Source organism: Mixophyes fleayi, chromosome 1 (genome assembly GCF_038048845.1).
Source record: "Mixophyes fleayi isolate aMixFle1 chromosome 1, aMixFle1.hap1, whole genome shotgun sequence".
NCBI lineage: Eukaryota > Metazoa > Chordata > Amphibia > Anura > Limnodynastidae > Mixophyes > Mixophyes fleayi.
The window spans coordinates 231,529,373-231,557,164 of NC_134402.1; the positions used below are offsets into that span (position 1 = coordinate 231,529,373).

Consider the following 27,792-nt stretch of genomic DNA (forward strand, 5'->3'; position numbering starts at 1 on the left):
TGGTGTGGCAGGCGCTGCTTGACAGAGACGAATTCACTACTGGAATCCAGGCTAATAGCAGAAGGTCAATTAGCATATGTATCTCACGACTGAACAAAGAGGTAAACTTCCCAGCAGATATGCGGAGTAATAACACAGTCTAAGGGAGATAGAGGATTCCGTGGGTAAGTGGAGAACAGTCCAAGCGGATATGCAGTAAACAAATACAGCCAATAGAAAGTAAGCATACCGCGGTTCAGTTGAGCAGGCTGTCCACGAGAGGATACAGGAACAGCTGAGCGGCTGCACGCCAGCACGAGTAAAGAAACCACAGGTGAGTGGTAGCGGTAATCAGGGTCCGGGTCAGCACACAGGCAGAGAACTTGACACGGGTAGAACAACGATGAGCAATGCAGGAATCACTGAAGATAGTGAACACGAGTAGAACACTGGAGGTAATAGCGGACTGGAAGCCGCAGATGATTAGAGCAGGAATCAGCAGGGAACTGAAGACATAGTAGAACACGGGAGACTTGTAGCGGTCTGGAAACCGTCAGGAATCAGCAGGGAACTGAAGACATATTAGAACACAGGAGACTTGAAGCGGTCTGGAAACCGGCAATGAGTTGAGCAGGAATCAGCAGGAAGCTGAAGACACGGAGAAGTACACAGGAACACCTTCAGAGACTCACAGGGAATGAGACTCCAAGATCAGGCAACGAGGTAATGAACACAGGTGCTTTAAATAGGGAGCGTTGCCTGATCAACCAATTAACTAAAAGCAAAGGTCAAAAGAGTGCTTAGGAACTGCGCATGCGCAGACCATCAGGATGGCGGGCGGCCACGGTTCAGTATAGGTGCTGGCAGGAATACTGGAGAGCCACGCACCAGTGAAGAGGCACTCACGGTCCGGTGAGTGACACTGAATCATTAAGAAGAGCAAAGCATAACAAAGGAGTAACTATGCACCTGGGCAAAACCATGTTGCATTAGAAGGGGAGGTAAATTTAAAATGTGGGGACAGATTTATAGTTGGGGTAGGGCATGTCCTAGATCAACTTTAAATATCAGTGTAAAAATAAAGGTATCAAGTATTTGTGTGCTAGATGAAAAAACAGCCAGTATTTAACTTATGTGCAAAATAATAAACTAATTTGCACGCTTGTATTGTAACATGGTTTGTCCAGGAGCAAACATACTCTTTTTATTTTTGCTTCGCTCTCCTTAATGATTCAGGCTCACAGTCTCTGATTATTCACACCCCAAATATGTTCAAATTGTATGTCAATATTTTGTTGAATAGATATTTTTTTTAAGCCACTGGAATTATTTACTGATCTTTCCATCATCAAGAAATTCAAAGCCATGGTAATAAAGCAATCACAAATTCAATATTAAAAATAATAGTGGAAGTATTTTTTTGAAGGTAATCCTTGGCTAATGTCCATGTTCATTAATAACAGGCGGATTTCAGAATAAATAATTAAAAGGATAAGTCTAAGAACAATTCTTTCGGCCAACTTCTCAGTGTTAGGAGTTTCATTTAGAAAGTTAGCATTTCTAAATACCATATTACTGCTTAAAAAGAAGGGGACTGAATTATATCACATGATTGACTGGCCACGGTAAGGTTATTTACCTAAATTGTTAATCTGAGTAAGAATAAATATATCTGCAAACATTTCTATAATAAGGAAATCTGCAATGGAAAGTCCACCAACCAGGTAATATTTCTCATATAGGAGCCCAGCTTTATCCACACAGCCTCTGCAGGATTTTCTGCTCTACCCTGATTACAAAAACTGTACAATGGTTTCTCTGGGTGCACCTCTGTGCTGCCCCCTCCCACCCTAATGAATTTCAGAAGTTTGTGTTACATCTTGCATTTTTATTAGAAGCAGCATTTAGGTATTTACACCCTTTTCCTCCCTTAAAAGATACATTGATTAATTTAAAACTGCATATATGTTGGGTGGCATGGTACCAACGTGGTTAGCTTTGCTGCCTCACAGTACTGGACCAGGACAATGTCTGTATGGAATTAGTATGTTCTCCCTGTATTCACATGGGTTTTCTCCATTTGCTCCGGTTTGGTCTCACAGTCCAACAAAATATTGTGGTAGGTTTATTGGCTTTGGATGATTTTTACCCTATTGTTTACGTGGTAGACAATGTAAGCTTGACTGCAGGCACTGATATAAATGAATAAACAGCACTGCATAATATGTTGTTGCTGTATAAATAAAAGTTAATAAAAAAAGGTATATTATTTTGACATTCTATTCTTTTTCTGTCATTGTTTGGCATTTAACTCTTTTGCCATCAGTATTAATGTTCATATTACACCCCAGGAAATGTTAATTGATTTATTGTTGTAAAGTAAGTGCTGCAAACTGCTGTCAAGATGGTTCCAGGAGAAGGCTACATCGTACTCTAGCAGGGGAGGGCTGGCAAATGTTAGCCCGGGGGTTAAGACTCGACTCAGCAGCCTATTAGGAACATTTTAAAGGAAAAAAAAAAGCAGATGACCCAGCTCAAGGTAGCTCACTGTGGAACTGACCTAAAGGGCAGATGCCTAGCTGACCCCCAGCCAAGCCTGCCTCTGTACTCTAGTCCATCCCTCTCACCTCTCCAGGCTCCCATGGAAGATTTATAGGTCCTCTTCATTTACACAATATGACATATCTGTGAGGTTTTCTCAGTTTGCTCCTTGCACTTCCACCATTTTTTTACTGCTTTTGTTTCAGATAGGACAGTTTTTTGGGTGGCGTCTTTCACTTTGTTAGACTTTACAGTGCATGTGGCTTTGAAGTTTTGCAGTGGGTTATACTGAGGGTTTACAACTTGCGGGCACTGAAACTTCTCCCTGATCACATACCCCAGCCTTGTGGTGCCCATGAATCCATCAGGGGTGGAGACAATGCGAGTGACTGTTGCATATACATATTGTACTGCAAGCAGTAAACCTAGGTAACCAGAGATTAAATAGTTAGGCAAATCTACCCAGATCCATGTAAGAAACGTTATACATCTGACAACCACCAAATACACCTAGGAGCTACATTCACTACATATGTGCATTGAAATATCATTCATGTTTTATGATATGCCCATTGAAAACAAAATATATTTTTTTAAATATTATACATTTCAAAGTCAGTGTTTAAAATGACTTATATTAAACAAAAAATTCTAAAAACAAAACTTTTTTTTAGAAAAGAAAGAGAAATTGGTATGTAACTAGTAAATATTCACCCCTATCTAATATTCTGCTTTTTCCTTATTGTTCACAATTAATTTTATCAGATATTCCAAAACATTAGATAAAATGAACAATTAATAGAAAAGTCTGTATTTATTATAGAGCATTAAAAATGTGTTGTTTTTTTTTTAAACCTATACCTGACTGATCATAATCAGCAACTTATTTCACTGTTTTTGAGGAATTAATTTCATTGTGGCTCAGTGAATATTGGGCAGGGCTGCCCTAAGTCAGGCCTAATTGTTAAGCAACCTTGCCACACAGCTGACATTTTTAATCACATGGCTAAGATGTAACCTTAGAACAATAACTTTTTGACACATGATTAAATACACCAACAAAACTCCTCTATATACAACCTAACTAAACAAATTTAATACAGCAGAAAATCAAACAGAGAGCAACTACATTTTCACAGGCCTGACAAATAACTAGTGTACTTACAAATATAGTCATTACAGGAGTGTTTAAGTAATTTATAAAGAGAGCAAAAGTGTATAGCAGTCATGCTGAATATTGTCTCACCATTTGATACATCCCATACTTTAATGGCTCTATCCTGAGATCCGGTATAAATGTAGCGGTCATCTGGTGAGAAGCAGGCACATTCAACACCTTTAAAGAAGAAGCCCTATTTGGAAAATAATAATACAGATTTATGTATCATTAGACTATGATGAATCAAGCACAAATATTTTATTTTATATTTATTATGTGTGTTATTGTATTTATAATGTTGGCAACAAGTGTTTAGGGATGTTTTATTCAATTACACTTTATCTGAAACTTGTGTGTTATTTGGTTTCTTCAGTTTTGGTATAATGGACCGGGTTCTTAAGGACCTAGTTGCCAGTGCAGGAGTCCCAACATTCTTCATTACCCAACCCAGGGTTTCCCAAACCCAGTCCTCAGGGCCCCCCAACAGTGCAGGTTTTCCATATCTCCTTGCTGGTGCACAGGTGTATTCATTACTGACTGACACATTGTAACAGATCCACAGGTGGTCCTAATTATGTCACATGTGATCCAGAAAACCTGCATTGTTGGGGAGCCCCGAGGACCGGGTTTGGGAAACCCTGACCCAACCCTTACAGTCCAGGGGGTTAAAGAAGAGACATCTTTTCAGAGCAGGGCAGGTAGTCTCCTGGAGGGGTGGACATGCTGCTTATTTCAGGCACTTAATCCCAATTGAGGCTCCAGCCCTGCACTGACCCGCCTGGGGTCATCTTTCACTGTGGAGGAAGTGCATAGGTAAATGGCTCTGCATGAATCAGGTATCTCATGTGTTGAGTCCAGGTCATCACAATCAAGTCCCATTTCGTCTCCTCTAGTTGGATGAAAGGACAGGGAACAATCTAGATCCAAGTATAATTCACTTCCTTACAAGTCCAAACAACTAACAATGCCTGAAAGTGCTTTTGTCACCAGAAAACTGTAAAGCACACAGAATTTTTGTTTGTATTATATAATCCAGGCTGTCTGCTGCTAGAACTTTTCCCATTATGGACTATGATTGATCAAGAAAATATTTGTGATAAATGAAAACTCCATGTTTTATGATCCATGGTGGTTGTCAGAACCTTTTATGTTGGTGGTTTTCATATGTATAAGCCAAATGAAACACTCCCTGTGGCGTTATAGTATGTCATTGCTGCAGTCACGACGGGTGAGGTAGGTGCTGAGGCATGGGGTGTGTGGCCTCAGAATGACTTTAGGGGCCAGAGCTAGTTGGTTCAATAGCGTCTAGAGCCGTCAGAGGAAGAGATCATGTGGGACCCAAGTCTGTAAAAGACTCGGATTTCCCGCGGTTGGGGATTGATGTAACAGCTGGGTGTTACAGAAACTGTTCCTATTTGTGGGGAATGTTTAACAGTCGGCAATGGAGAGCAGGGAGAGGCTGACAAGAATCCTAATAACAGTTGAAGACATGTTTAAAAATTTATTCAGGAGGAGTTACTTTGGAAATGTACTTGCAACCATATTCTTGCTAATCGATTAAGAATTATGCTGGAGGGTGAAGGCGGTTTGGATAAAAGAGTTTATTTTTATATAGATGGTCATGTGATCATTGAGCCACCCTAATTTACCACACCAGTGTCCCAACACCTTTAAAGAGTCTTTATTGAAAATCCTGCATGTGCGGTGACCCTATAGTGATCTATATCCACGGGGCTAGAGAAAGAGGTGCACTACCTAACTTGTGCAACTCAAGAATGCACACACAAAGTCACTTGTGTGACATTTTCCACAGTTGATTCAGGCATACTATTTTATGATTTATTCTTGAGGGTTATGCAATGCAGAGCTAAAAGTGTGTAAGGTGAGGTCACTCGTCCACCAAAACACTTGTTGTCATCTGTATAAACAACTATGGTTAGTTTTAGTAAAGCGGAATTTACATTCACGCCTATGCCCAGTTTTGGCCACAGAGAATGGTGTCAAACCTATTGAGGGTCTGTTCTCTATGTAAATGCTTTATACTGAAGGTTTTAAAATTGTGTCATATCTAATATATATTTTAAATTCCCTTTTGAGGGCAACTGTGTATACCTCTGATGAAACGGCGGTTTGAATGCAGAGAAATATACTGGTAGGTTAATTGGCTGCAATCAAAAATTGACCCTAGTCTCTGTCTGTCTCCCTCTCTGTCTGTCTTTGTGTGAGTGTGTGTATATATTAGGGAATTTAGACTGTAAGCTCCAATGGGGCAGGGACTGATGTGAATGAGTTCTCTGTACAGCGCTGCGGAATTAGTGGCGCTATATAAATAAATGATGATGATGATGATGATGTATGTATCTATATATATATATACATATGTGTGTGTATATATATATATATATATATATATATATATATATAGATATATATATATAAATTATATATGTTCAATGGAATTGTCAAGGTGCAATCTGAGAGTACAACACATTTTGGTGTATGGCTCCGTTTCACTATTTCATATTGGTTATCTAAGTGTCATACATTTTGCAAGATCATCAGTAAATTAGCAACTTTCTTCCATATAATTGTATGCCTTATTAACGTATGCCTTAATTATCTGGCTTGGCATTGGAAAGGGTAGTGTACCTTGTAACACATCTCATGTTCCCAGCTGCCTGTCTCCATGTTCCACAGTCTCTGGACCGAGTCCTCACTGCCACTAAGTGCATAGGTTTCCTTTGTACTTATTTCCAGGCAAGTAACTTTACTTCCGTGAGACTCCAAATGGTCACTATCATTTTTTTCAGGGGAAAAGAGGGATAACTCTCCTCCCACCATACCATAAATAACCCTTTGATCTTCAAATATGGCTACACTGCTCACAGGACTGGGGACTTTTGGATGTATTGAGTGCAAGGGGCCATCAAGCATTGGGAGAGGATCTCCCTTTGTAACTTCATATAGTAGGATAATGTCATGATAAGCTACAGCCAGGTAGTTTTCCTGTTTGCTCAGTGACAGGCAAAGCACAGCCGAATTGTGATCAGGAGGAGGAATACAGGCAACATCGTGCCTCTGGTCTAATGGAAACGCCAGTACTGTGCCAGAGGTCAACCCACAGAACAAGATTCTCTTGCAATTTGCAACCTCCAGACAAGTTACTTCAGAAGAAGCCTCCAGGATATCTGCAATAAGACCTGCAAAAACAACATGTGTAGAAAATTCAGCACCTTCAAGTAGTCCTTTAACTTTGTTTACACCACAATCTGAACCTTAGTTTGTTTTATACACACAATGGCTTAAATACCAGTGCAAAAAGTTTTACCACAACATAGTGTAATAATACAAGTTGTGTAGTTTATGCATTACATTATACAGTGAGCAGGGAAACCATATGCTACACTGATGACAAGCAACTCCATATACTGTATGCTTAAATCATACAGAGATAATAGAGACATTAAAATATGTGCTGGAACCAGGAAACCTGAATGTATGTCACTGTTTAATATGTGTTATGGAGATTACAATTTATGAGAAAAAAAAAAACGTCCATGAACTTATTTCTCATTAAAAAGACCATAATTTAAGAATTTACCATGCACAGTGTCCCAGACCACAATCTTGTGCTTATCACCAGTCTTAGGGAAATAAACCCGGTCACCTGCATTAGACAATGCAGTACACCCGCTACAGTCCTGGAAAGGAGGAAGTGTCTTGTGCTTTTCATCATAATCCAGATTCCACAGCTTTAGGTAGTATGCATGACTGGAAGACGAAACCAATGTTCTTCCCCTCAAGGCCAGACCAGTAACTGGTACTCCCATCCCATAAAAGGAATCTAGTAGAGCACCCCTCTTGGACAAACTCCAAACCTGCAAGTTATAAATACAGATCTATTGTACTAATTATGATGGTTCCATTTTACAATTCATTGCAACTAGTGATATATACAGGGCTGTGGGAACATGGTAAGCAAGGTAGGGGGGTGCCACACCTGAGTGGCGCTCCCCTCTGGCTGCCTTTCCCGCTTGTACATTGATACAAAAAAAAAACAACTTATGCAGCGTCAGGGCCCCTCCTTCCTGCTCCGTTGGCACTGTCATTTTCAGTAAGGAGCAGAGCAGAGAGGAGCCACAAGCCTGAAGGAGGAAGAAAGGAGAAAAAGACAAGAAAACGGAAGGAAGAAAGAAAGCCATAGAAAGGTAAATAAAGGAACGGAGGGGTACAGTGTGATGATGAAGGGGCAGTGTGATAAAGATTACACCATAAAGGGTAAATTGATATGTAGGAGCAAAAGCATGATGGATGGCACAATATGATGTTGAAGGGGACAATTGTGAGGATGAAGGGACACAATCTCGTCATAAGGCGGCACAGTGTGATGATCAAGGGACACAATGTGATGATCAAGGGGCACAATGTAATATAGGGGAAACTGATGAATGAGCAAAAGAATGATGGAGGGCACAGTGTGATAAAGATGGTACCATGCTATAAAGGGGAACCTGTGATGGAGGAGCAAACGTGTGATTGAGGGCACAGTGTGATGAAGGAGGGGACAGCAAACTAATTTGCCAAAAATATAAAATTTTATTATAAATAATACAGATTTTTCATTTATATTATCCTTATAGTAATTCATGTATTTATTTGTATTACCGGTACTCTCTGTATTAAAGTGTATTATATGATTTGTATTAAAATAAAAAGCATTATTGAATGAACAAACAATTTTATAAAAGGAAGGGCGCAATTTTTTTTTTTTTTTTTTTAAGGAGTTTGCGTTTGCTCTCTATAATTCCTTCTAAAGAGTGGAAAAGATAGTAGGATTGCAAGTTCTTTCTTACTAACCCGGATGGTTTCATCTTGTGATCCAGTTACTATAATATTCTTCTCGCTATGTATCACTGCAGTTTTCACCAGATCTTTATGTTCTAGACACGAGCCCAGGAACATCCTTAAAGTGTTCGACTCTGCACGGAACACCTGGACTTGTTTCCCAAATCCTGAATGGAAAAGTGGACATGTGCTGCGAAATTAGCGGCGCTATATAAATAGCTGATGATGATGATGACAATGACATGTATGTACTCTAAGAGGGGGTACACTTGCCAAGAAGATGTTTAGTGTTAGCTGCAGCTATTGAAATCTAACATATAAAGTAAGTGCATACATCAGTATGGTAAACAATACAATGCAGCAAAATAAAGGTAACACCAGTCCTTATAACTACCAACATTGTTTAACAGATGTATGTATTAGTTAGTTAGTGCTTAGTGAACATGAACAGTAATATCATTCATTCTACTGACAATAACAGGCCAAACTGTAAGTTTTCATGCGTTTTAATGTGCAGTTTGTAAACTATGCCATTTATAGCAAAGCACATGAATGAAAACAGCCCAATCAGAAACCACACTCCAAATTTTTTCAGAGACAGATGTTAGTTAAGAAGCCATCTGTGATTGGCTGAGGGGTGCAAGAGACAGATCCTGATTTGCTGTCAACCTATTTAATCATTTTTATTTTAAAATGGTGCCAGCTTTTTATTTATTTACAACAGTTGCACTATTTGTAGTCACACTAGTGGCACCAAAAGTGCAAGTATGTACTTGTGCCCATGTCCATGCTGGCACTTGTGGTGCACTTTATTTTAACCCTGGTACCCAATGTCAAGGGTTACCAGGAGAACCTAGTGCTAGGCAACATTGGGCTGATACTCTATTGGTGTGGAGGATGATCAGTTTTTTTGGATTTCTGCTAGAGGACCAGGCCCAATGCTGAGTAGGCAGGGCTTATAGAAAATGGAAGGGAGAGGACGTTTTTTAAAAAAACTTAATACAGGCGAGTCTGGCGGGGTGGCCTCCACCTAGCCTGTCAAGGTGGCACATTACACTTTAGCAGGCACTCCACATAGCCAAACTGCAAAGTAACACCAGGCGGTAAATGTATCAAGCTGAGAGTTTTCCGGCGGGTTTGAAAATCCAATCAGATTCTAGCTATCATTTATTTAGTACATTCTACAAAATGACAGCTAGAATCTGATTGGTTGCTATAGGCAACATCTCCACTTTTCAAACCCGCCGGAAAACTCTCAGCTTGATACATTTACCCCCAGATGGTTCTCAGTTTAGGGATTTGCAAACCGCCACATAACAGATGTGGGTTGAGTTTGCAGCCTCCAAATTATAAGAAAGTAAATCCTGGATTTTGGATCTGAAAACTGCATCTGACGTGTGGTGCTTTGCAAACCCCATACGAAACCGTCCTGTAATAAATTTCCCCATTATTTTAATTTCCCTATTGTCACAAAAACGCTCCTAGCTGCTGTGACTTTGGGGATGTTTGCTGTATGAGGTCCCACATGATTCCAGCCCATAGTCTCTCTCTCTACCTATCACCCAGGTTATAGACCTACTGAATCGACACCAATCAGCGCTCACACCTCACACACATCAGGTTTGCCACCACCGATTAAATACGGGAAATATACTGTCCCACACTGGCACACAAGGCTTCTAGCTGCTCATAGACTAGCAAAACCCACACCTGCAAGCAAAGGGTTAACTCTTCACACCTTCAGTTAGGAAGTGGAATACATGATCAAAAACAATGGATGTCTGTGATCTGCATATCTTATGCAGGTCTCCTCACAAAAGGGTTTGCTCAACCTAATTACCTCCTATTGGGCTAATTGTTTCCTTTTTAAAAACATTTGGTCACACATTTATCTGAATTTGGGCCCTGACATTCAAAAATCTATTTCATCATATCAGATTTATGCTATCATCCTGACACCTATTCTTTCATATTTGGCATATAAAATTAAGTACTGGACTGTTGCTGACTCGGCAAACTTTATTTCAGCTGATTGTCCTAAAAAAAATAGATGACCTACCAAAATAATGAGGATTTTTTTCAAGTCCATAACTTATCTGCAGGGTAGAAAATTATTCAAGTTTCTCTGTTTTCTAGATACATACAACTTTAACAACCTAAGTGTGTGTAATGATAAATTGAGAAAAATCATTGGCCAGTTACTGATTTATGGCATCTCACAAGCATAAATACACTCCAGCGTACCTGCAGCAAACAATGACTCATCATCAGCCACCACTACAAAGGTCAGGGCACTAGGCATCTTTTCCATTGACACTACTCCTCCAGAGGAAATCTAGAGTACAAGCACATGTATGGTTACTTTCAGGATACACCAGTATTTCCATTTTCACCAATGTTTTTGCAGATTGTGTTAAAAAACAGTTGGAAGCTTTAAATTTAACTTTAACTTTAAAATTGCTTTAAATATATTCCCTTTTCTCCTGCCTTTTTTTTTTTTTTTTAAAAAAATATTCATTTTATTTTTTTGCAATTTTACTAAATACATTGATTGCTTTAATTCTGTCTGTATTTCACTCAAGTATTTATAACTTGACACAGCACTGCTATGTTCTCAGAATTGGTTACAACTGTATCTAGAGAAATGATTTGCGCCAGATAATGATAATAAACAACTATCAGGTGAAAAAATATATATGAGTGAAAAAGCACAGAAAGTAGCCAGAAACATAAAGCAGTTTATATAATTAAAGCTGCACAACAGCACTTACAAACCAATAAATTCAACTTGTCTGAATGTGGAAACTTCCTTATAGATAAAGGGAACACTAAAGTAATGAAGGAAATTAAGTAATTAGAATAAGCACTATTTCTATGATGAGCTGCAATGATTATCTTATCCCTTCAAATGGGGGTGCTAAAAAAAAACATTATTCTCCTAATTGAAGATCATAATCAAATTAATGATTTCATATAACATGTAAATAAGTAAATTGTGAATGAATCATATTGTGACATAGGAAAATTGTCATATAATACAGACATTATATATACGCATAACATATTTTCTTATATACTTTGACATCTAATGTCAATACAAGTTACAATAAATTGTTCTGTTGGATAGGCTTTTAATACACTGATGTTTTTAAAAATCCAATGAGGCCTACACAAATGCAGATTTGACTACTTAAACTTTATGAGTTTCCCGGACATTCCGGGAGGATTGGCAAGTATGGTTGTCATGCACCAGGCTCCAAGGTCCAGCTACTTAACCCTTTGCTGTCTTTCTAAGCCGTCCGTGCAGTCCACAGGCTCTGCTGGTCTCAGATCTTTCTGCAGGATGCTGCCCAGTCTGTCTCCACTCTAGAGATCCTTCCAAAACCAGTACATGGGAGCTGCTATATTGGATTGTCACCTACTCTCCCTCAGCCAATCAGAGTAGCTTACTGCAGCTTCCATTTAGGAGATAGCAGTCTCCACTCCAGGGTTCCTTCCAAAATCTGTGTCACACATCGCACTAGTTAACCATTTATTCTGGTGTCTGTTCATACCTGTTTCCCTTGGTTTTCACTCCCTGCATTCCCTTGCTGGTCTGAAGTGAGCATGTACACACCTGGTCTTTTCAAAACTTCCTTGAAAAGACCTTCCGCACCATTACAAATTGTTATAATAAATGAACCATAATCCAAATAGGGATTTACTATATATCATTTTGTATCGTACCATTTTGGGTGCACTCTAATAGTAAAACAATATAGAGTTAGGAGTGGATTGTTCTATTGTAAATTTGAGGCACTCCCTCAAATTTACTGCATTCTCTCCTAACCCCTGAATGGTGGTATTAGTAATGTATGGATAAATCTAGTTGGGGAATTCTGTCAAATAAAATACTGTGGGGGGGATTCAATTCCCCCCGAAGTACCGCCGCGTAAAACATATTACCGTCATTACGGTAATATTAACCTGGCTTTCTGCAAAAAGCAAAAGCCGGCGTTGAAACTACTGTAATAACGATATTTAAGCGCACTATTACCGTAATAACGGTAATAGTGCACATGCTGCGTTACTTTTTACAGTAACATGGCCAATTGAGTTCCCCCCTGTGAATTCTAACTACCTCACACATTACTAAAATAAAACTTTATACCTGTTGCAGACCTTACAGGATGCTTACATTTGTATTTGACAATATTGAGCATTTTTTGGATACTGTAAAAATATCTATTATCTTGCATATTGGGGTTAATATGTGGCAGACTAGGTTAAGACATTTTTTTTTTTATGAAGTGAGTAGCTTGTTTTTCTATAAAGTTGGCAACCCCAGCAATATTGTAAACTGAATTTTGATTTTCTAATACAGAAACATGGAAATATTAAAACTTATACATTATTTTCATGTTGTCTTTAAAATAATGCTCATAAGTTGACAGTTTAATCAAGTTGGCATAAAATGTTTAAAACACCCAATTACTGAGACAGAAGATATTTTCACTCAGTTTAAAAGTTGTAGTCTCAAGTTTCCTGCATTCCAGAAATGTTTGCCTCTACAGTGAAGAAGAGTTTTAGAGAGAAGGGGGGTGGAGGCTGGGCACACCCCTTCATATTGATGGCTTTGCCCATTCAGCAGCAGCACACATGCCATCTTATGGGACCCTACCAGCATATTCTCCAACATATACTCCTTCATTCCCTACTCCAACGCTGCTTACATTAATGCCTCATGGATACTTTGCTCAACGTTTAGTTTAACTCGTTTAGTGTTTGTGAAAGTGTATTTTAGCCTGTGGAACTCCGTAAAGCATATACGGCCTGAGTCATTAAGGAAAGTAAGGCAAAACAAAGGAGTAAATGTTCTCTGGGACAAACCATGTTACAATGCAAGGGGTGCAAATGAATTTATTATTTTGCAGATAAGTTAAATACTCGCTGTTTTTTCATCTAACATACAAATACTTGCTAGCTTTATTTTTACACTGAAATTTGACGTTGATCTAGGACATGCCCTACCCCAACTATAAATCTGTCCCCACATTTGAAATTTACCTCCCCCTCCAATGCACAATGCAACATGGTTTTGCCCAAAGTTACTCCTTTTCTATGCTTTGCTCTCCTTAATGACTCAGGCCCATAGTGTAGAAATGCAGTTCAAATCAGATAGTACCATCGCTGTCAAAAAAGAAACAAAGATTTCGGTTTTAACACCCCACCCAAATAAATATTAGTGGCTCGCTCGATAGGTATACAATATTGCCAAATCAGGTGGAGAGGTGGAGGTGTGATGTGCTAAAGCACAAATATACCTTTATTTTGTAGGTAATTGGAACCTTTATTTGAAGGTAACAGGTTAGTTGTGCTGCTGCGTATCTATTTTTTAGCTTTTTTTGACTTTGACTTCCAGGTATGACAGCATATACAAGAAATCTTTGCGCAGTCAAATAGAACACATGTCAAGTTTCATGGTGTAAAATACACAGGTGCACAGTATCCAGTATTGTTTATGTGCCAACATTTATTTTACTCAGGGATAAACTGTACAATTTGTAAGACTCAGACATTACATTATCAGAAACTGAATCAAAAAGAAAAATGAGACACGAAAATTCAGTAGAAAAGAGGATTGCTATAATACGTATTCAATAATAACTATTTTTTTAAACAGCTAAGTATTTTAAACAAGGATATGTTAAATCCAAAGACCGCTTTACTTCAGAGAATAAGGTAGAAACAAGTACACAAGAATGTCACTATTATGTTCACAAAAGGTAAAACAGTTTATTTATGTAATAACAATAATAATGTTCTGTAATTGTTGCATAATTTCAAAAGCAAAAGATTTACTATCCCTTTTGTAGAAGGTGAGCGCTCCCTATAACCTTTAGGGCTAGATTTAATAAGCAGCGGGTTTGAAAAAGAGGGGATGTTGCCTATAGCAACCAATCAGATTCTAGCTTTCATTTATTTAGTGCTTTCTACAAAATGACAGCTAGAATCTGATTGGTTGCTATAGGCAACATCCCCACTTTTTCAAACCCGCAGCTTAGTAAATCTAGCCCTTAGTCTCTCTAGTGGTGTATCTAAGTGTGCAACTCCCTGTAATGCAATGGCATACATTTTTATATTTTTCCATATGTGTATGTATGTATATATACAGGCATTAAGTGCAAGAACTTGGAAGCAATACAATAAATCCATAAATATGCAGGATTTAGAAATAAATATGTCATAACCAAGAAAATGATGTGGCTGCTTGTACCTGTGCTAAGGAGCCATCTTTGAACCCAACCACCATCTTTCCATGTTTGGGGATGACGCAGCTGCAAGTTGGATATGCTGCCTTTCCATCTATTCCATGTAGCTGGCGTGACCCTTGCAGTTCTCCTGTTGCACTGTCCCAAATGTGAACTGTGCCCCCTTCTGTCACTGTCATTAGGATCTTTTGTGGGGTAAATACTGCAGCTTGCACTGGAAACTCAAGAACACCAGGGGAGATCCTCAGAACAGGGGCTCCAGATTCTATATTCCAGCCGCACACCTATATGGAGGAGGAATGCAAGGAGTGTTTGTCCTAATAAACTTGGCGGTTGCACATAAGAAACAAGCAATCCTTGTAGAGACACATGCAACAATAACAGATAACAGGACTGGAAGAGACTCAGTGGCAGTTTATCAGGAAGACGAATGGGGAGGCACCAATTGCCAATTTTTATGGTAATAATGTGAGCCATGCTATCTGCTACTATACCTCCTGCGGTTCTTTGCCTCTAACATAAAATCCAATGTCCTGTACTGTCCTCTCAGTAAGGCTTTGTACTTTATAGCTGTCAAACTGGCTATCTACTGCAAAGCATGCTGGGGCTTGTAGTTTCACAACACCTGGAAAGTCACAGGTTGGCCAGGTCTGCCCTAAATGTACCCTATGCTCTCCTTCATTACATTTAAATAAACATGTCCTGCAAAATAAAAATGACATTTTTGCATATTTATACAAAACTAAGCTCATTCATGCAACTCCTCCCATCGGATATTACAAACGTTTCACCAATGCACGCAAGGCCACCTTGGCCTGCAAGTTTATGTTTACCTATAAAACCTGGTGCTTTTGCGCAAATATAGTCTTGTGAAATGACAAAAGAGCGTTTTAGTTTTGGGTTTGCATTTTGTAGAAGAGCCTTAATGCTATTACATGCGCAACAATTCTAGCTAATTATTTTGTGATTTTTTTTTTTCCATCAACAATTCACATCTCTTCTAAGAAATGAACTGAACCTGAGAGTCAGTATAATAACTGGACAGTATAATAACCAGACATTTTTCTCCAATATATTGATTTTGGGAGCTAGGCAATTTGAACAGCTGCAAATATATTGATTATAGTGCAAAGAGAGCTTGCCCACCCCTCTTTAGCATGTCTGCTCTGCAAAGCCACTCGCTTGATTGACTGAAGATTACTGCTGATGATGAACAGGAATTGAGCCCAATGACAAAAAGGCATTTCTAGCCAACACACACACAGCAACACCTACAGCATTCACCCTCAGCTGGCTATTCTTAATGTATTTTTTTGGGGAGGGGTCTTTACAAACCTTTTCTTAGAATGTGTAGCAAAATAAAAAAAAATGTTTTATTGCAGTACCATGCCAGCCAGAAAAATCTATGTGATGTTGAATACTTTCATGTCAAAAAAAACGAAAGTATATCTTTATGGTGTATCCCCACCTTCCTGTACAAATTGCTTGATGTAACATCTCTTAAATGTTGTGCCCTTTTCTCAGTCATTCATCTGTAAACTTGCCTGATGAAGGGGCCTCTGTGCTCTGAAAGCTACCAAATATAAACATTTCTTTTGATTAGCCAATAAAGGTATCACTCCTATAATACTTTTTTTTTATTTGGCACGAAAGTATTCAACATCACATACAACCCTTTTCTTATTTTTCTGGAGAGTTTAGATTAAGTTTGTGACCTAACCCTTTCTCTACCAACAATATAGGTGTCAGAGCTTGTTCTACCATTAGCAGTCTACCTTGCTTTAGCCACAGCTTAGAACTTGTGTGAAGGAGCCACTCGGCTAACATGTAAATAGTGCAAATAGCTATTGGGTGTGCCCCTGGACAGCTCTATCTCCAAGCATTACAATAACCCTCTGTGACCTGCAAGGAACACCAATGATGTGTTTCCTGCATGAAAGAAATGCTGGGTCTAGTTAACCTATGAAGTTGCACTTTAAAACATGTTTTACAAGTTAAAAGGTATTAAAAAAGCAAAAAGAAAATGTGGAAAAAAACACACAAACATGTTTTACATATGAACTTAGTCTCAGCTAAAACATAAGCCACCAATACAAGGTGCATGTTTGGTATGCATCAGGGCTGTAACTAAGGCTGTGCGAGAGGGGTATCCGCCCAGGGCGCAAAACTGAAGTTGGGCACAGTTTATGAATATTTTAGGTTCATTTGGTTAAATTTGACAGCTAGGGGGTTAGCAATTTTCGTTCTCGCCCCAGGCACTAAAATTTTAAGTTACGGCATATGGTTACTGGTATGTCTGTAGATGTTAGAAGTTGCAGGACACAATAAGGTGTATATTTTATTGATTCAATTATTATTTTTTTGAAAACAAAGGGAACAATCAGAAAAAGTATATTTTAAAATCCTCCCTAGTATAATGCTCATAAACTCATAAATTATTTCTATTATATTACCAAATATAATAGAAAGCACTATCTGTCCTGAAAGAGCATTATAAACTATGCTTATTTTTAAAAAGTAGAAGAGAAGTCTCCTGAAATTGAGGTACAATTTTGCTATGGACTCCTGGCACTGAAAGGGGTGATTTTAACATTAGAATAAATTGGAAGGTTTAGATTAGGAATATTGATATTAATTTGGCGAGTGTGAGAAATTTAATATATGTGATAGGGGTGCTTCCAAATTTCAAGTGCATTGCATAGCACATTGGTGTTTGCAGGTAAAGCTTAGCATATGGGTGGTTATCTGGTTATAACTAGCACCCAAGCTGCAACATTTACAAGCTTTCACAGCACAAACAACTTGTAATATATGTTGAATATCATTATTTCTTAATCAAACCATTTACTTTCTTTTGCTAATTTAATTATGTGACATACTGATTAAGTGAGGTAGTAAAAGTATAAAAACTAAGCACAGCCGCCAAATAACTAGAAGATTTTTTGCATCTGTGTAGGTATAACTTTCTTCTATAGCAACGTCTTTGTTATTTTGTAGGTGCCTCTGTGTCACATCTTCTTGTTTACATAATGATTCTCCCTTCTTAGGAGAATTGAGCTACAGCTGTACTTGTCTAATTGTCACAAAAACAAATGTGAACCCACTAATTGATCACTTTGGCAGTCTGGTATATGGTAAAGCTATCTTGCTGTCAGAGAAGGCATCAGGTCGTAAATTGCTATATTGTTTTTGTCTCAAGACATTAGCATTTAATGATATATGTTTAGTTCAATTAAATAGTTCATCTAACAGTTTTGTTGCAAGTAAAATATGGAAATTATGAGTTCTTAGGTTTGTAGATTTTGTGATGCACACATTTAGTGACTGACTAAAACTTAATTAGACGTTGGAACAGTTTAAACTATGCCCTAGCTATACTTCTACTCCAGAAGTTTTATTTAGCTTTGTTGTATTTCTCTTTTTGCTTTATTTTAATATATCACTTGCATTTTTTTTATTTATATGCCCAGTGAGGGTCATTTACATGTGCAACTCTTCACTAAAATCATAACAACCAATCAGCAATTAACTCTTATCCAAATAGTGCAAGGTAAACAATGTAAGCTATTATTTGTTTTGGCTTTATTCCATTGCACATCTAAACTGTTTCCTCCCACAGTCCAAAATTATTTGTGTGTGGTAGAGAATTTAGACTCTAAGCTCCAATGGGCAAACAGATACATTTTGAGAAACAAGAGAATGTCACACCTGAGATCCAGTTGCTGAATAAATGATCCCAATCTTCTCATCCACGTGCAGATAAGTGTTTTCAGAGTTTGTGTGATCTTCTTCAATACGCAAATATGTTTTACCTGTTACCAGATTCCACAGGAGCAAGATATGGTCCAGAGACCTAGAGACTGCTCTGGTTCCTAATCCAAAAACCTTTACACATCGTATTGCAGCTGCAAGAAAACAAAACTACTGAACAATCATTATCTGTACTTAGTTCTGGTTTTATCATTAGAGCCTACAGTTGCACATAACTAAGGCCTTCCCCATCTACTATCCACACCTTTTTTTACATTGAGATGGTCGTATCACAGAATAAAAGAACAGGGCCACTTTACACATAACTCACATACTTTTTCTACTTTCCTCTGTATATTTTTATTTGCAAGTGAAAGGAAAAAAATTGACATATGCGCTGTGTAGGAATGAGTCACCTTTCATCCTCTGCCAATCATAGGCACAGACATACTACTGATTCCAACCCACACTATAGTTAAACATCCGGTGTGAGTGGATCACTATTGGATAACTTTTGATATAACTTTATTTAAAGCACATAGCGCAGGGCGATTATTTATATAATTGCACGTGCACTTATTTTTAATATTGTGTATATTTTGAGATAGGAAATCGTTATTTCTGAGACCAGGGTAGAAAATGTTTTTTTTTTCTGTTTAGCCTCTCTAGAGGAGATGCATTATGTCTGATGTATATATCTGATACAATGAGCCTATGTTTACCAAGCCTTTGGTGTATTGTGATGTGGGGAAGTGGCTTGTTTTGGATTTTTTTGGTTGCTCTGTGGGAATGTGTATTCTGCGACTGTATTCATGCCAGTCAGACCGTTTGACTTGCTAGTGGGTCTCCTGCCTCTGAAATAAGATCCAGGAAATCACAGCAAGTTTTTTTAGAGTTTCATATCTAAGTATAAATATTAGTGGCTTTGCAATGCATGTAAATCTATGTTTTGGTAAACGGGGTTACACCATGATTCTAAAAATAGCCTGTGTCCAAATCTGTATAACATGCACTGACTTGTACACTGAAATGTATTCTTCTGACTTCAACTGACCTGATCACTGGGACCTTTAACCAGTGAGAGCAAATAAACATTTTGCTTCAAGACCTGCTTGAAAACATCTTCAATATTGCTGTATTCTTGTCACCTGCAGATTAGACAGTAAAACTAATCCGTTCTCCGGCTGTCTGAGGTTTGGACCCAATCTTTCCAGTACATCGCTCTGCCTGCTACCCATGCAGCCCTGGTTAGTGTGATAGCAAGGGGGGGATCCATCCACTGCAACCCTGATCTATAGTGAGAGGTCAGGAGTACCAGCCCGGGTACACCAGCAACGAGGTACACTAGCATGGCCAGTTACCCAGAAGAAACGTGGTTCTGAGTGCCATAGAAGGAGCTCAGTGGTGGCAGCATTGTAAGCCCCTCCTACTGCGATAAGAGGGTGCATTTGGGATAATGAAAGGGAACGGTGGCAAAGTAAGCCCAGCCAGTTCCCAGCAACAACAGACAGGGTGGCATAGGCGGTCCATTCTGTCACACCCACTAAACCTAAAATACAAGTTGTCTTATGTAACACTACTACTATAAGCATTTTCAAATGTGTATGTATACAATTGGCACTCAGATGAATGGATATATCACCTCTAGACAGGGCCATGTTAGTGCAGCTGATAGATGACCACGCACATAGGTTGATAATGGTTATCTAGCGGGTATAGTAGTATCTGGTGGGAAGGATGTGCTCATGTGCTATATCGAAGAGGTTGGTTTTGAGAGAGTGCTTCAAAGACTGGGGGTGTCAGGTGGGGTGGGGAGCAGCCCGGGAGAATTCTTAGAGGTGGACGTGAGAGGACATAGTTGGATCTGTGAGAAAGAAAGATCATTCTTACTGCAACATTTAGGATGTATTGCAGAGGCATTAGATGGGTGAGGTGAAGGTCAGATAAGAGGAGATAGCAGTAGTCAAGAAAATAGATATTGAGAGACTGGATAAGGGATTTAGCAATATAAAGTGTGAGAAATGGGAATATTCAGACAATGTTTTGAAGTAGGAGGCATCATGATATTGAGGATGATTGGCTTCTGTAGAGTAAAGTTGAGGGCATCATCAAGAATGACACCAAGCAATGGGCAAAGGGGACTTCGTAGATCATGAAGCTGTCAACAGTAAAGGAGACTTGGGGGGAAGAGACACTGGGAAGAGAGCAGTTGATGGGCTCAGCTTTGGACATGCTACGTTTCAGGTAGCATTGCAATGGCCAGGGGGAGAGACAGTTAGACATACACTCATAAATAGCAAGATATATTGTACAAATAAAAAGAAACAATAAATATTTTCTTTGTATATTTGTCTTACGTTTTAGGTGGCCTCCTATGTTCTACAAATTTTGTTACATTTCCCTATCAAACAATAAGAAATTACTGAACATCAGCGGGGTAGTGTAGGCAGAGCAGCTGGAGCATAAGCTTGGGTACTCCATGGGTGCCAGTTTATTTTTCTGCTCAGCTGTGAGTGTAATTATTTCATATTGTATTAAAGTATTATCTATTTGGTATGTATTCGCTTGTTTGTGCAACATCAATATAAATTTTGTTACCATACTGCATTATATAGACGCCAGCTTTTCCTTTCAGAATTCTTTTTACTTTTACAAATTGAAGGTTTTCTGGAAGGCTGCCAGCTCTATGTAAGAGGAAGTGATTACATGTAAGGGCTTGCAGTTAGAGAAAACTTCAATTTGGACTGGTATTTTAAATACAACCATTCATAAAGTAGTTTACATCAAGTTTTATTATTATATTGGCACTATTTTGGTGCCATACATTAGATTTTTTTTTCCAATTCCAACTGTTAGATTGAAAACAACCCTTGTCTCTCTTTCCTTCCTAATCATCCCTCTCTTGGGTTTGACATGTGATAGTGTAAAAACTGTCTCCAGAAAGTGAGTGTCAGGCTAAATTCAATATAATATACCTATTTCTATGCATTACTGGAAGTCTTATTGGTTTGTGATGTTTGCGTCTTTAGATAATAGCGAGTAGTTTAAGTTCATTTGCACCCTACTTTCTCCAGAGATGTGTACTTTTGCCTATGGATACATGCAAAAGCCCTTCTTCGGGAATTTGAACTATTTGAAGGCATACATTTTTATTTGTTAGTTATCTTCAATATGTATTCTATTTCAAGTTTTTTGTATTTAGACAATTGATACCCACCAGAATGGCTGTTTAAAGTGTGGATGACCTCTATGTCCTTGATGTTCCACACTATCATGGTCCCATCCTCAGATCCCACCACAAGTAGATCCTTTTCAGGACAGACCTCCATTACATTGATACCTAAGTAGACAAAGGGTAAATTAAAACATCAGGCAGTAATCCTGAGCCTTGAGTCCAAAGTGTATGTCATTATATATTAATTCAATTAATTAATAGATATAATTTTTTTTTACAAACATGTAATATCCCAATTCACATAAGTGGTTTTCTACACAGGGAATCGTGTATCTAATTGATTTAACTGTTTATTTATAATTCATAACTGTGATAATCCTAGGTCTATTAGTCTTACTTCATGGAAATGGTTTCATGCAAACTCACTTTAGCGAACTATACTAATATATAATTTTGTTATATCATCTGTGACATACTGTAGTTTAATGAGTTTGTGCCTTTGGAGATCCACCCAAAAGTTTGCATTTTGGAGTTGTTACAAGTGAACATTGTAATTTATTAGACAAAAGAAAACCATAAGGACATTTCTACCATATTGGACTCCACAATCACCAAACAGTTTGTGTTTAGAACAATGTCTTGATGAATAATCAAAGCTACCAAAGAGAAAATTGTCATGAGTAGCCCAGCTGTATTTCATAGGATAATATCTCAATATAGATTTTTTTTCAGCAACATCCAGTGAAATACTCACATTATTATTTAACTATTCAAAATGATTAATGTTGTTTTATCTGGGATGGACAGGTCTACACTAAAACTTAAATTAGAATTTCATCAAAATGAAAAGTAACACACAAGGGGCCTGATTCACTAAGGATCTTAACTTGAGAAACTTCTTATTTCAGTCTCCTGGACAAAACCACGTTACAATGCAAGGGGTGCAAATTAGTATTCTGTTTTGCACATAAGTTAAATACTGACTGTTTTTCATGTAGCACACAAATACTTGATAGCTTATTTGTACACTGAAATTTAAAGTTGATATTTGTGTGCTACATGAAAACACAGTCAGTATTTAACTTATGTGCAAAACAGAAAACTAGTTTGCACCCCTTGCATTGTAACATGGTGTTATCCAGGAGACTTAAATAAGAAGTTTCTTAAGTTTAGATCCTTAATGAATCAGGACCAAGGGGGTTTTCTGCCTTGGTGTATAGCTCTTATGCCGCCTCATGTCATCACATACCTTTTTTGAATCCTGTAATGGTGGTTTGTAGAGGTCCACCTGGTGGCTGGAAAAACCCACTCATAGGGATGAAGGTGGGATGTGGATACTGGTCAAACCAAGTCAGGCATTGCTGGCAGATCTCACCGATCAGGGATGGACAGGACAACTTAAGGAAATGCAGCCTGGCCAATATCTCTATGTATATGATGCAGGGATCTGTATTGAGATGACAGCAAACATTTATTGTGGTACAAAGCCTGTATGAACTTAATGCATTTAGTTGGCAATACACACTGCAATATCAGGCCAACAGACCAATATATGCCCAATATCACCTGAGATATTGTTGCTTAAGACAGTACCACCCCTCTATTCCATTCACTCATTTAGTCTGTGTTAGATTCCCATGGTACTTGATTATTATAAACATAACTACCTGTTGTTTTGCAACACAAGGAAAACAGATGGCATTGAGAAAGAGAAAGCAAAAGAGATTACAACTTAGCCATAACAATACTTAATTTAATTCCTCATAAAAATCGAGGTTCATTTTACCAGAAATAATAAAACAAAATACAGTTTAGTCTACTTTTGATTTGAATTCTTAAGAGGGAACTGATGGGCATATAAGACAAATGTCATGTCAATGTTAACATTTGGTATGTGCTTTTGTTTTTCATGCGTGATACAATCTAGATGTGAAGAATCATCAATGTTAATATGTAGGGAGTCACAATACTTATGGATATTTGAGGAAACAAAACATATATACGGAACAGGGACATACAAGGTTGATGAAAAGGTCAGGGAGGAAGGATGCTTTCCTTTACCATGTGAGATAGAAACTCACCTATCTGACCCTCAATAAAATTAATGGTGGGTTGGAAGAGACGCAGGGTGTCGCGTACAAGTTTAGCCTGGTCATTATCAACACGCTCCACACACATATCGAAGTCTTTGATCAGACTGTTGATTCCACAGGAGACAATTTTGCTAGCTATCCAGTTCATATTACCTGCAGATGTAATTTTATTACAGAGAGAATAAGTACATTTGGTTCTCCAAGAGTAAAAATTATTTACCAGCCTTTGAATCCAAACATTTTTTATCTTTGATCTGACAGAGCAGAAAGGTATTTTCCATGCATGCGTAAAACAATTGTAGGATCGCCCAATCAGAATACACCATCTTCAATCAGCTTTGATCAATTCACTTTAGGATAAAAATTCCACCAAAATTGATTGAATCATTTATACATTTTGCAATGCATAATTGTAATGGATGTATTGTTACCCGCAGATGTATTGATTTTTTTAAAAATTAAGCAAAAAAACCCCAAAATGAATTGATGAATCAGATTATAACATGTGGCAGGCTTAAGAGTGTATGTAAAAAAAACTATCCCCAGTTGTAACGTTTACCTTTGGTTAATAACCTCCAGTTATTCCAGGAAAATGTTATAGTGCCTAAGGTGTTTGTCATGAAAGTCAAGTAAAGCCATTATGCAACATTATTATATATCAGATGCTGTGTATAACTGTAGGGCTTATGCATAACTGAATATGTGCAGAATTAAGCTCTTTCTCTGCAGCAGGTTGTCATGCTAAGAGGAAGGTGCTTTTCTAACTAAATAGGCAGAGTTTGAGTGACAGCTTTGCAGAGTTGCCGTGCAGAAACGCACAGTGTGGATTGGTGGATCCATACACTGGGACAATTAAAGGGATGTCACACTAATTAAGATGACTAAATTCTTAGCTTTTGAGTTGTATGAGGCCTGTATGAGATCACACCAGGACCCTGTCCTAAAGATGTGTGAGGAGCTACAGCAGTCTGTACTGGAATAGGGAAATAATACTTTACTTTTCAACAAAGCAGCAGTGGAATGTTTGTAACACTGAACAATGTATTTCGCCTCCATAGTTCCTATGTGAACATTTCAACTTTGAATTTCAGTATTTCTTCAAATAAATGACCCATTGAATTGAAATATTTTCAATATATATATATATATATATTGCTTAATGAGTTGGTCTTTAATGTAGTTCAGTAACTCGAACACTTGCTAGAAGTTACTGGATGAGTCATATGTAGTTAAAATGAAGTTTTACATGTATTAGATAAGGATTACCTAGGCACACCTATAATGTGAATTAAGCATACCTAAAATTGTCTTCTGTAGTTCTTCCAGACAACCTGCATTGAGAAGATGGTAAGGCAGCTCACTCATTTTTCTCAGATTGGGCATATCATCTGAAAACCACAACGGCTGTGGAGCTGCCTGTGAAGAGTTTCAAAACAGAGTGGTGGAAAATGGCACTCACAGGATTTTTATGATTTCTGCAGCACTGTACAATTGGGATTACCAAATTACCATACACTGATATCAATACAGGAACATACAACATACTTCCTAACATTCCATGCAGTCGGGACAAAGGTCATGACTGTCAGGATGACCGGAATATGGATTGTCTCGCCTAAATTTGGACAGTTGGGACATATGCATATAATTAAACAGAAGGGTAGAGGGCTCCATTAAATAGAGCAAAAAATGAAGAACCATTAAAATGCTGTGCAGCATTTTGATGTGAGCATCTCAGTAACAATATTTATATATAATATTACAGTAATTTCTTCTTCTTTTTTTTAAGTCTGCCATTCATGTCAAGAAATAGCGCCTTTTTTTATTTTGTGCATTTTGCCTTTTATGCCTTTTTTTTTTGCAAGATATTGGAAAGGGCAATAAGGAGACAATGTGCATAAAGGGGTCAAAGTCAAAGGACACAACTGTCCCAATTTAAGTGGAACAGTCTCGAATTGAAGGGACCGTCCTTCCAGTAGGCAGGTTTGTTCTGACTCAGGAAATTTAGAGGTATGTTCTGGCTCACCTTGGTGAGCAGTGACATCACTAGGGTGAACAAGTAAATCAAACCTAATAGTGAATACATTATTTTCCATGTAAACAAATGTGAACGAACTTTTAATTTGCTTATAACCTGGTTGGGCGTCGGTGTATCTGGGTCTGAGTAAGCCTAACATAAACCTTGTTCATATGCTACTGCTGCGGAGCTGCATGCATCTTGTGATACCTCCAACTCAGCATATGGGCACTAATTCACATGGCTTTTAAACCTTATTCTTCATCACATATGGGTCCAACTCATGTTTAGGAGAAATGACATGTAGTAAGTGTTGTAAAATGTTTCAAGTTTATTTTTTACTCCTACTTTTGTTTAGCACAAACTCCTGAATGTGGAAGTCCACTGCACTTATACAAACTTTCAAATTAGTCAGACCTTACTTGTGGATGTCTTTTGCTCTATTCACAGAGTCATTTCCTAACCTGCAAAACTGTGACTTTGCAGTGCAAGTACGTCATGTCATGTGCATATTACTATGGATAAGTGCCTGGATTAGAGTGCCAAGATGGAGGCGAATGAAGCGGTACAATATTTTGCCACTTCTGTCTTTGCTGATTGTGGGCTAGCCAGGATAAGTCTTTATGTCGATGCTCGAGATTTAAATGAAGTTCAAATAGTGGAGGATGCACTGTGGGGAGAAGGAGGTGTTCCCAGTTCTGCAAGTGACGACAGAACCCTTTTACCCCCAAAATATCTAATCTTTACATGTACTTAGAGGTATCATTCATTTGGCATCACCTATGTTTTCAGTGGGACATCAATAACCATAAAGGCACACTTCATACAGACACCCCAGAACCAATGTAATAAAGAGCCGAGCTTGTGTATGTGAGTGTGCAGAGTGTGGCAGGACACAAGGGAACATTACCTTGGAGTAATGTTACAATAAGGTTGACAGAGTGACGGAGACAGTAGAGTGACCGAATCAACCAGCTGAGTGTTGGCTCTGGGGATTAATTATGTGATACCTCAACTGTGATTAGAGCAGCAGTGCTGGAGATAAAGCATGTCATCAGAAATAGGGGGTCTGGTGCTCGTTCTTTACTAAACCTGCATTTGCAGGGCCACCTCTCCACATAACACCCACTGTTCCCAAGATAACCGAAGAAGTCTTGGGGGGCAAGTAAGAGACTCTCCAGTGGTAGATGCTTGGGAATAGGCTCCTACATCATCCCACAGGTGCTATATAATAAAGGCGATAGTCCAAAAGTGATAGTATGCAAGAACTTTAATTGTTTTTGCTGTGTCCATCATGCACGTCTTCTCTTCTTCCTAATTCCTGCAACTGGCTGCACAAGGTATCTGTATGGAGTATCTTCTAAAAAGTAGGAATGGGGTATAGGCTCATTTAGGCAATTATAGTGAGCCAATAATATTTACCATTATCATCTAATTACTGAAAACTTGCCTACATATTTTTTGTAGTATAATCATAAAGTAATAAACAACTATGATGAAATGAGCTACAAGTTAAAGTTTGGTAACATAACACAAGGCTGAGTACCTTCCTGTCAGCAGTCAGGGACACCTTAATGAGTGGTAGGTGTATGGGGCGTCTGGTGCCCAGACTACAGGTGCCCATAAAATATTCAGACAAAGTGTGATGTCTCTTGTTCTTTTCTGCACCACGCAGGTAAGTGTCTTGTGCCACTTCAATGAACTGCCTGCAGCCAGAAATTATAGACCAATGAAAAAAGGAAAGCGGTTGATAACACATGCTTGAGCAAATACACATGTATTCATTTACAGACCAGACAGCACAGTGCTAAAGATATTATATCACTATTGCGATGTCATAAATCTGTGTTTGCAGTGTTTCTGCGAAACAAGTTAGTGTCACAATTAGATCATAATAATAATGATTAGATATGTAAATACGATTCACGGTTTGGAGAAAAGCTAAACTTGAATGTCCTTGGAGAGTTTTCTCACTGTGAAAA

The 27,792-nt window shown here is 38.3% G+C and overlaps 1 protein-coding gene across 1 annotated transcript in view; it reads right to left on the minus strand.

The window, feature by feature from the left end:
• Positions 1-1,111: 1,111 nt before the first annotated feature.
• Positions 1,112-27,792, minus strand: part of NWD1 (NACHT and WD repeat domain containing 1) — a 61,761-nt gene continuing 35,080 nt past the window's right edge. The window contains exons 10-22 of the mRNA XM_075207208.1: positions 27,357-27,516; positions 25,092-25,209; positions 23,782-23,946; positions 22,950-23,147; positions 21,743-21,865; positions 18,484-18,680; positions 14,781-15,059; positions 10,769-10,859; positions 8,537-8,691; positions 7,281-7,557; positions 6,329-6,879; positions 3,767-3,872; positions 1,112-2,945 (exon numbers count right to left, since the gene is read on the minus strand). Of these exons, the coding sequence (XP_075063309.1) occupies positions 2,647-2,945; positions 3,767-3,872; positions 6,329-6,879; positions 7,281-7,557; positions 8,537-8,691; positions 10,769-10,859; positions 14,781-15,059; positions 18,484-18,680; positions 21,743-21,865; positions 22,950-23,147; positions 23,782-23,946; positions 25,092-25,209; positions 27,357-27,516 (2,719 nt within the window). The 3' untranslated portion in view covers positions 1,112-2,646. The remainder of the gene's footprint in view (positions 2,946-3,766; positions 3,873-6,328; positions 6,880-7,280; positions 7,558-8,536; positions 8,692-10,768; positions 10,860-14,780; positions 15,060-18,483; positions 18,681-21,742; positions 21,866-22,949; positions 23,148-23,781; positions 23,947-25,091; positions 25,210-27,356; positions 27,517-27,792) is intronic.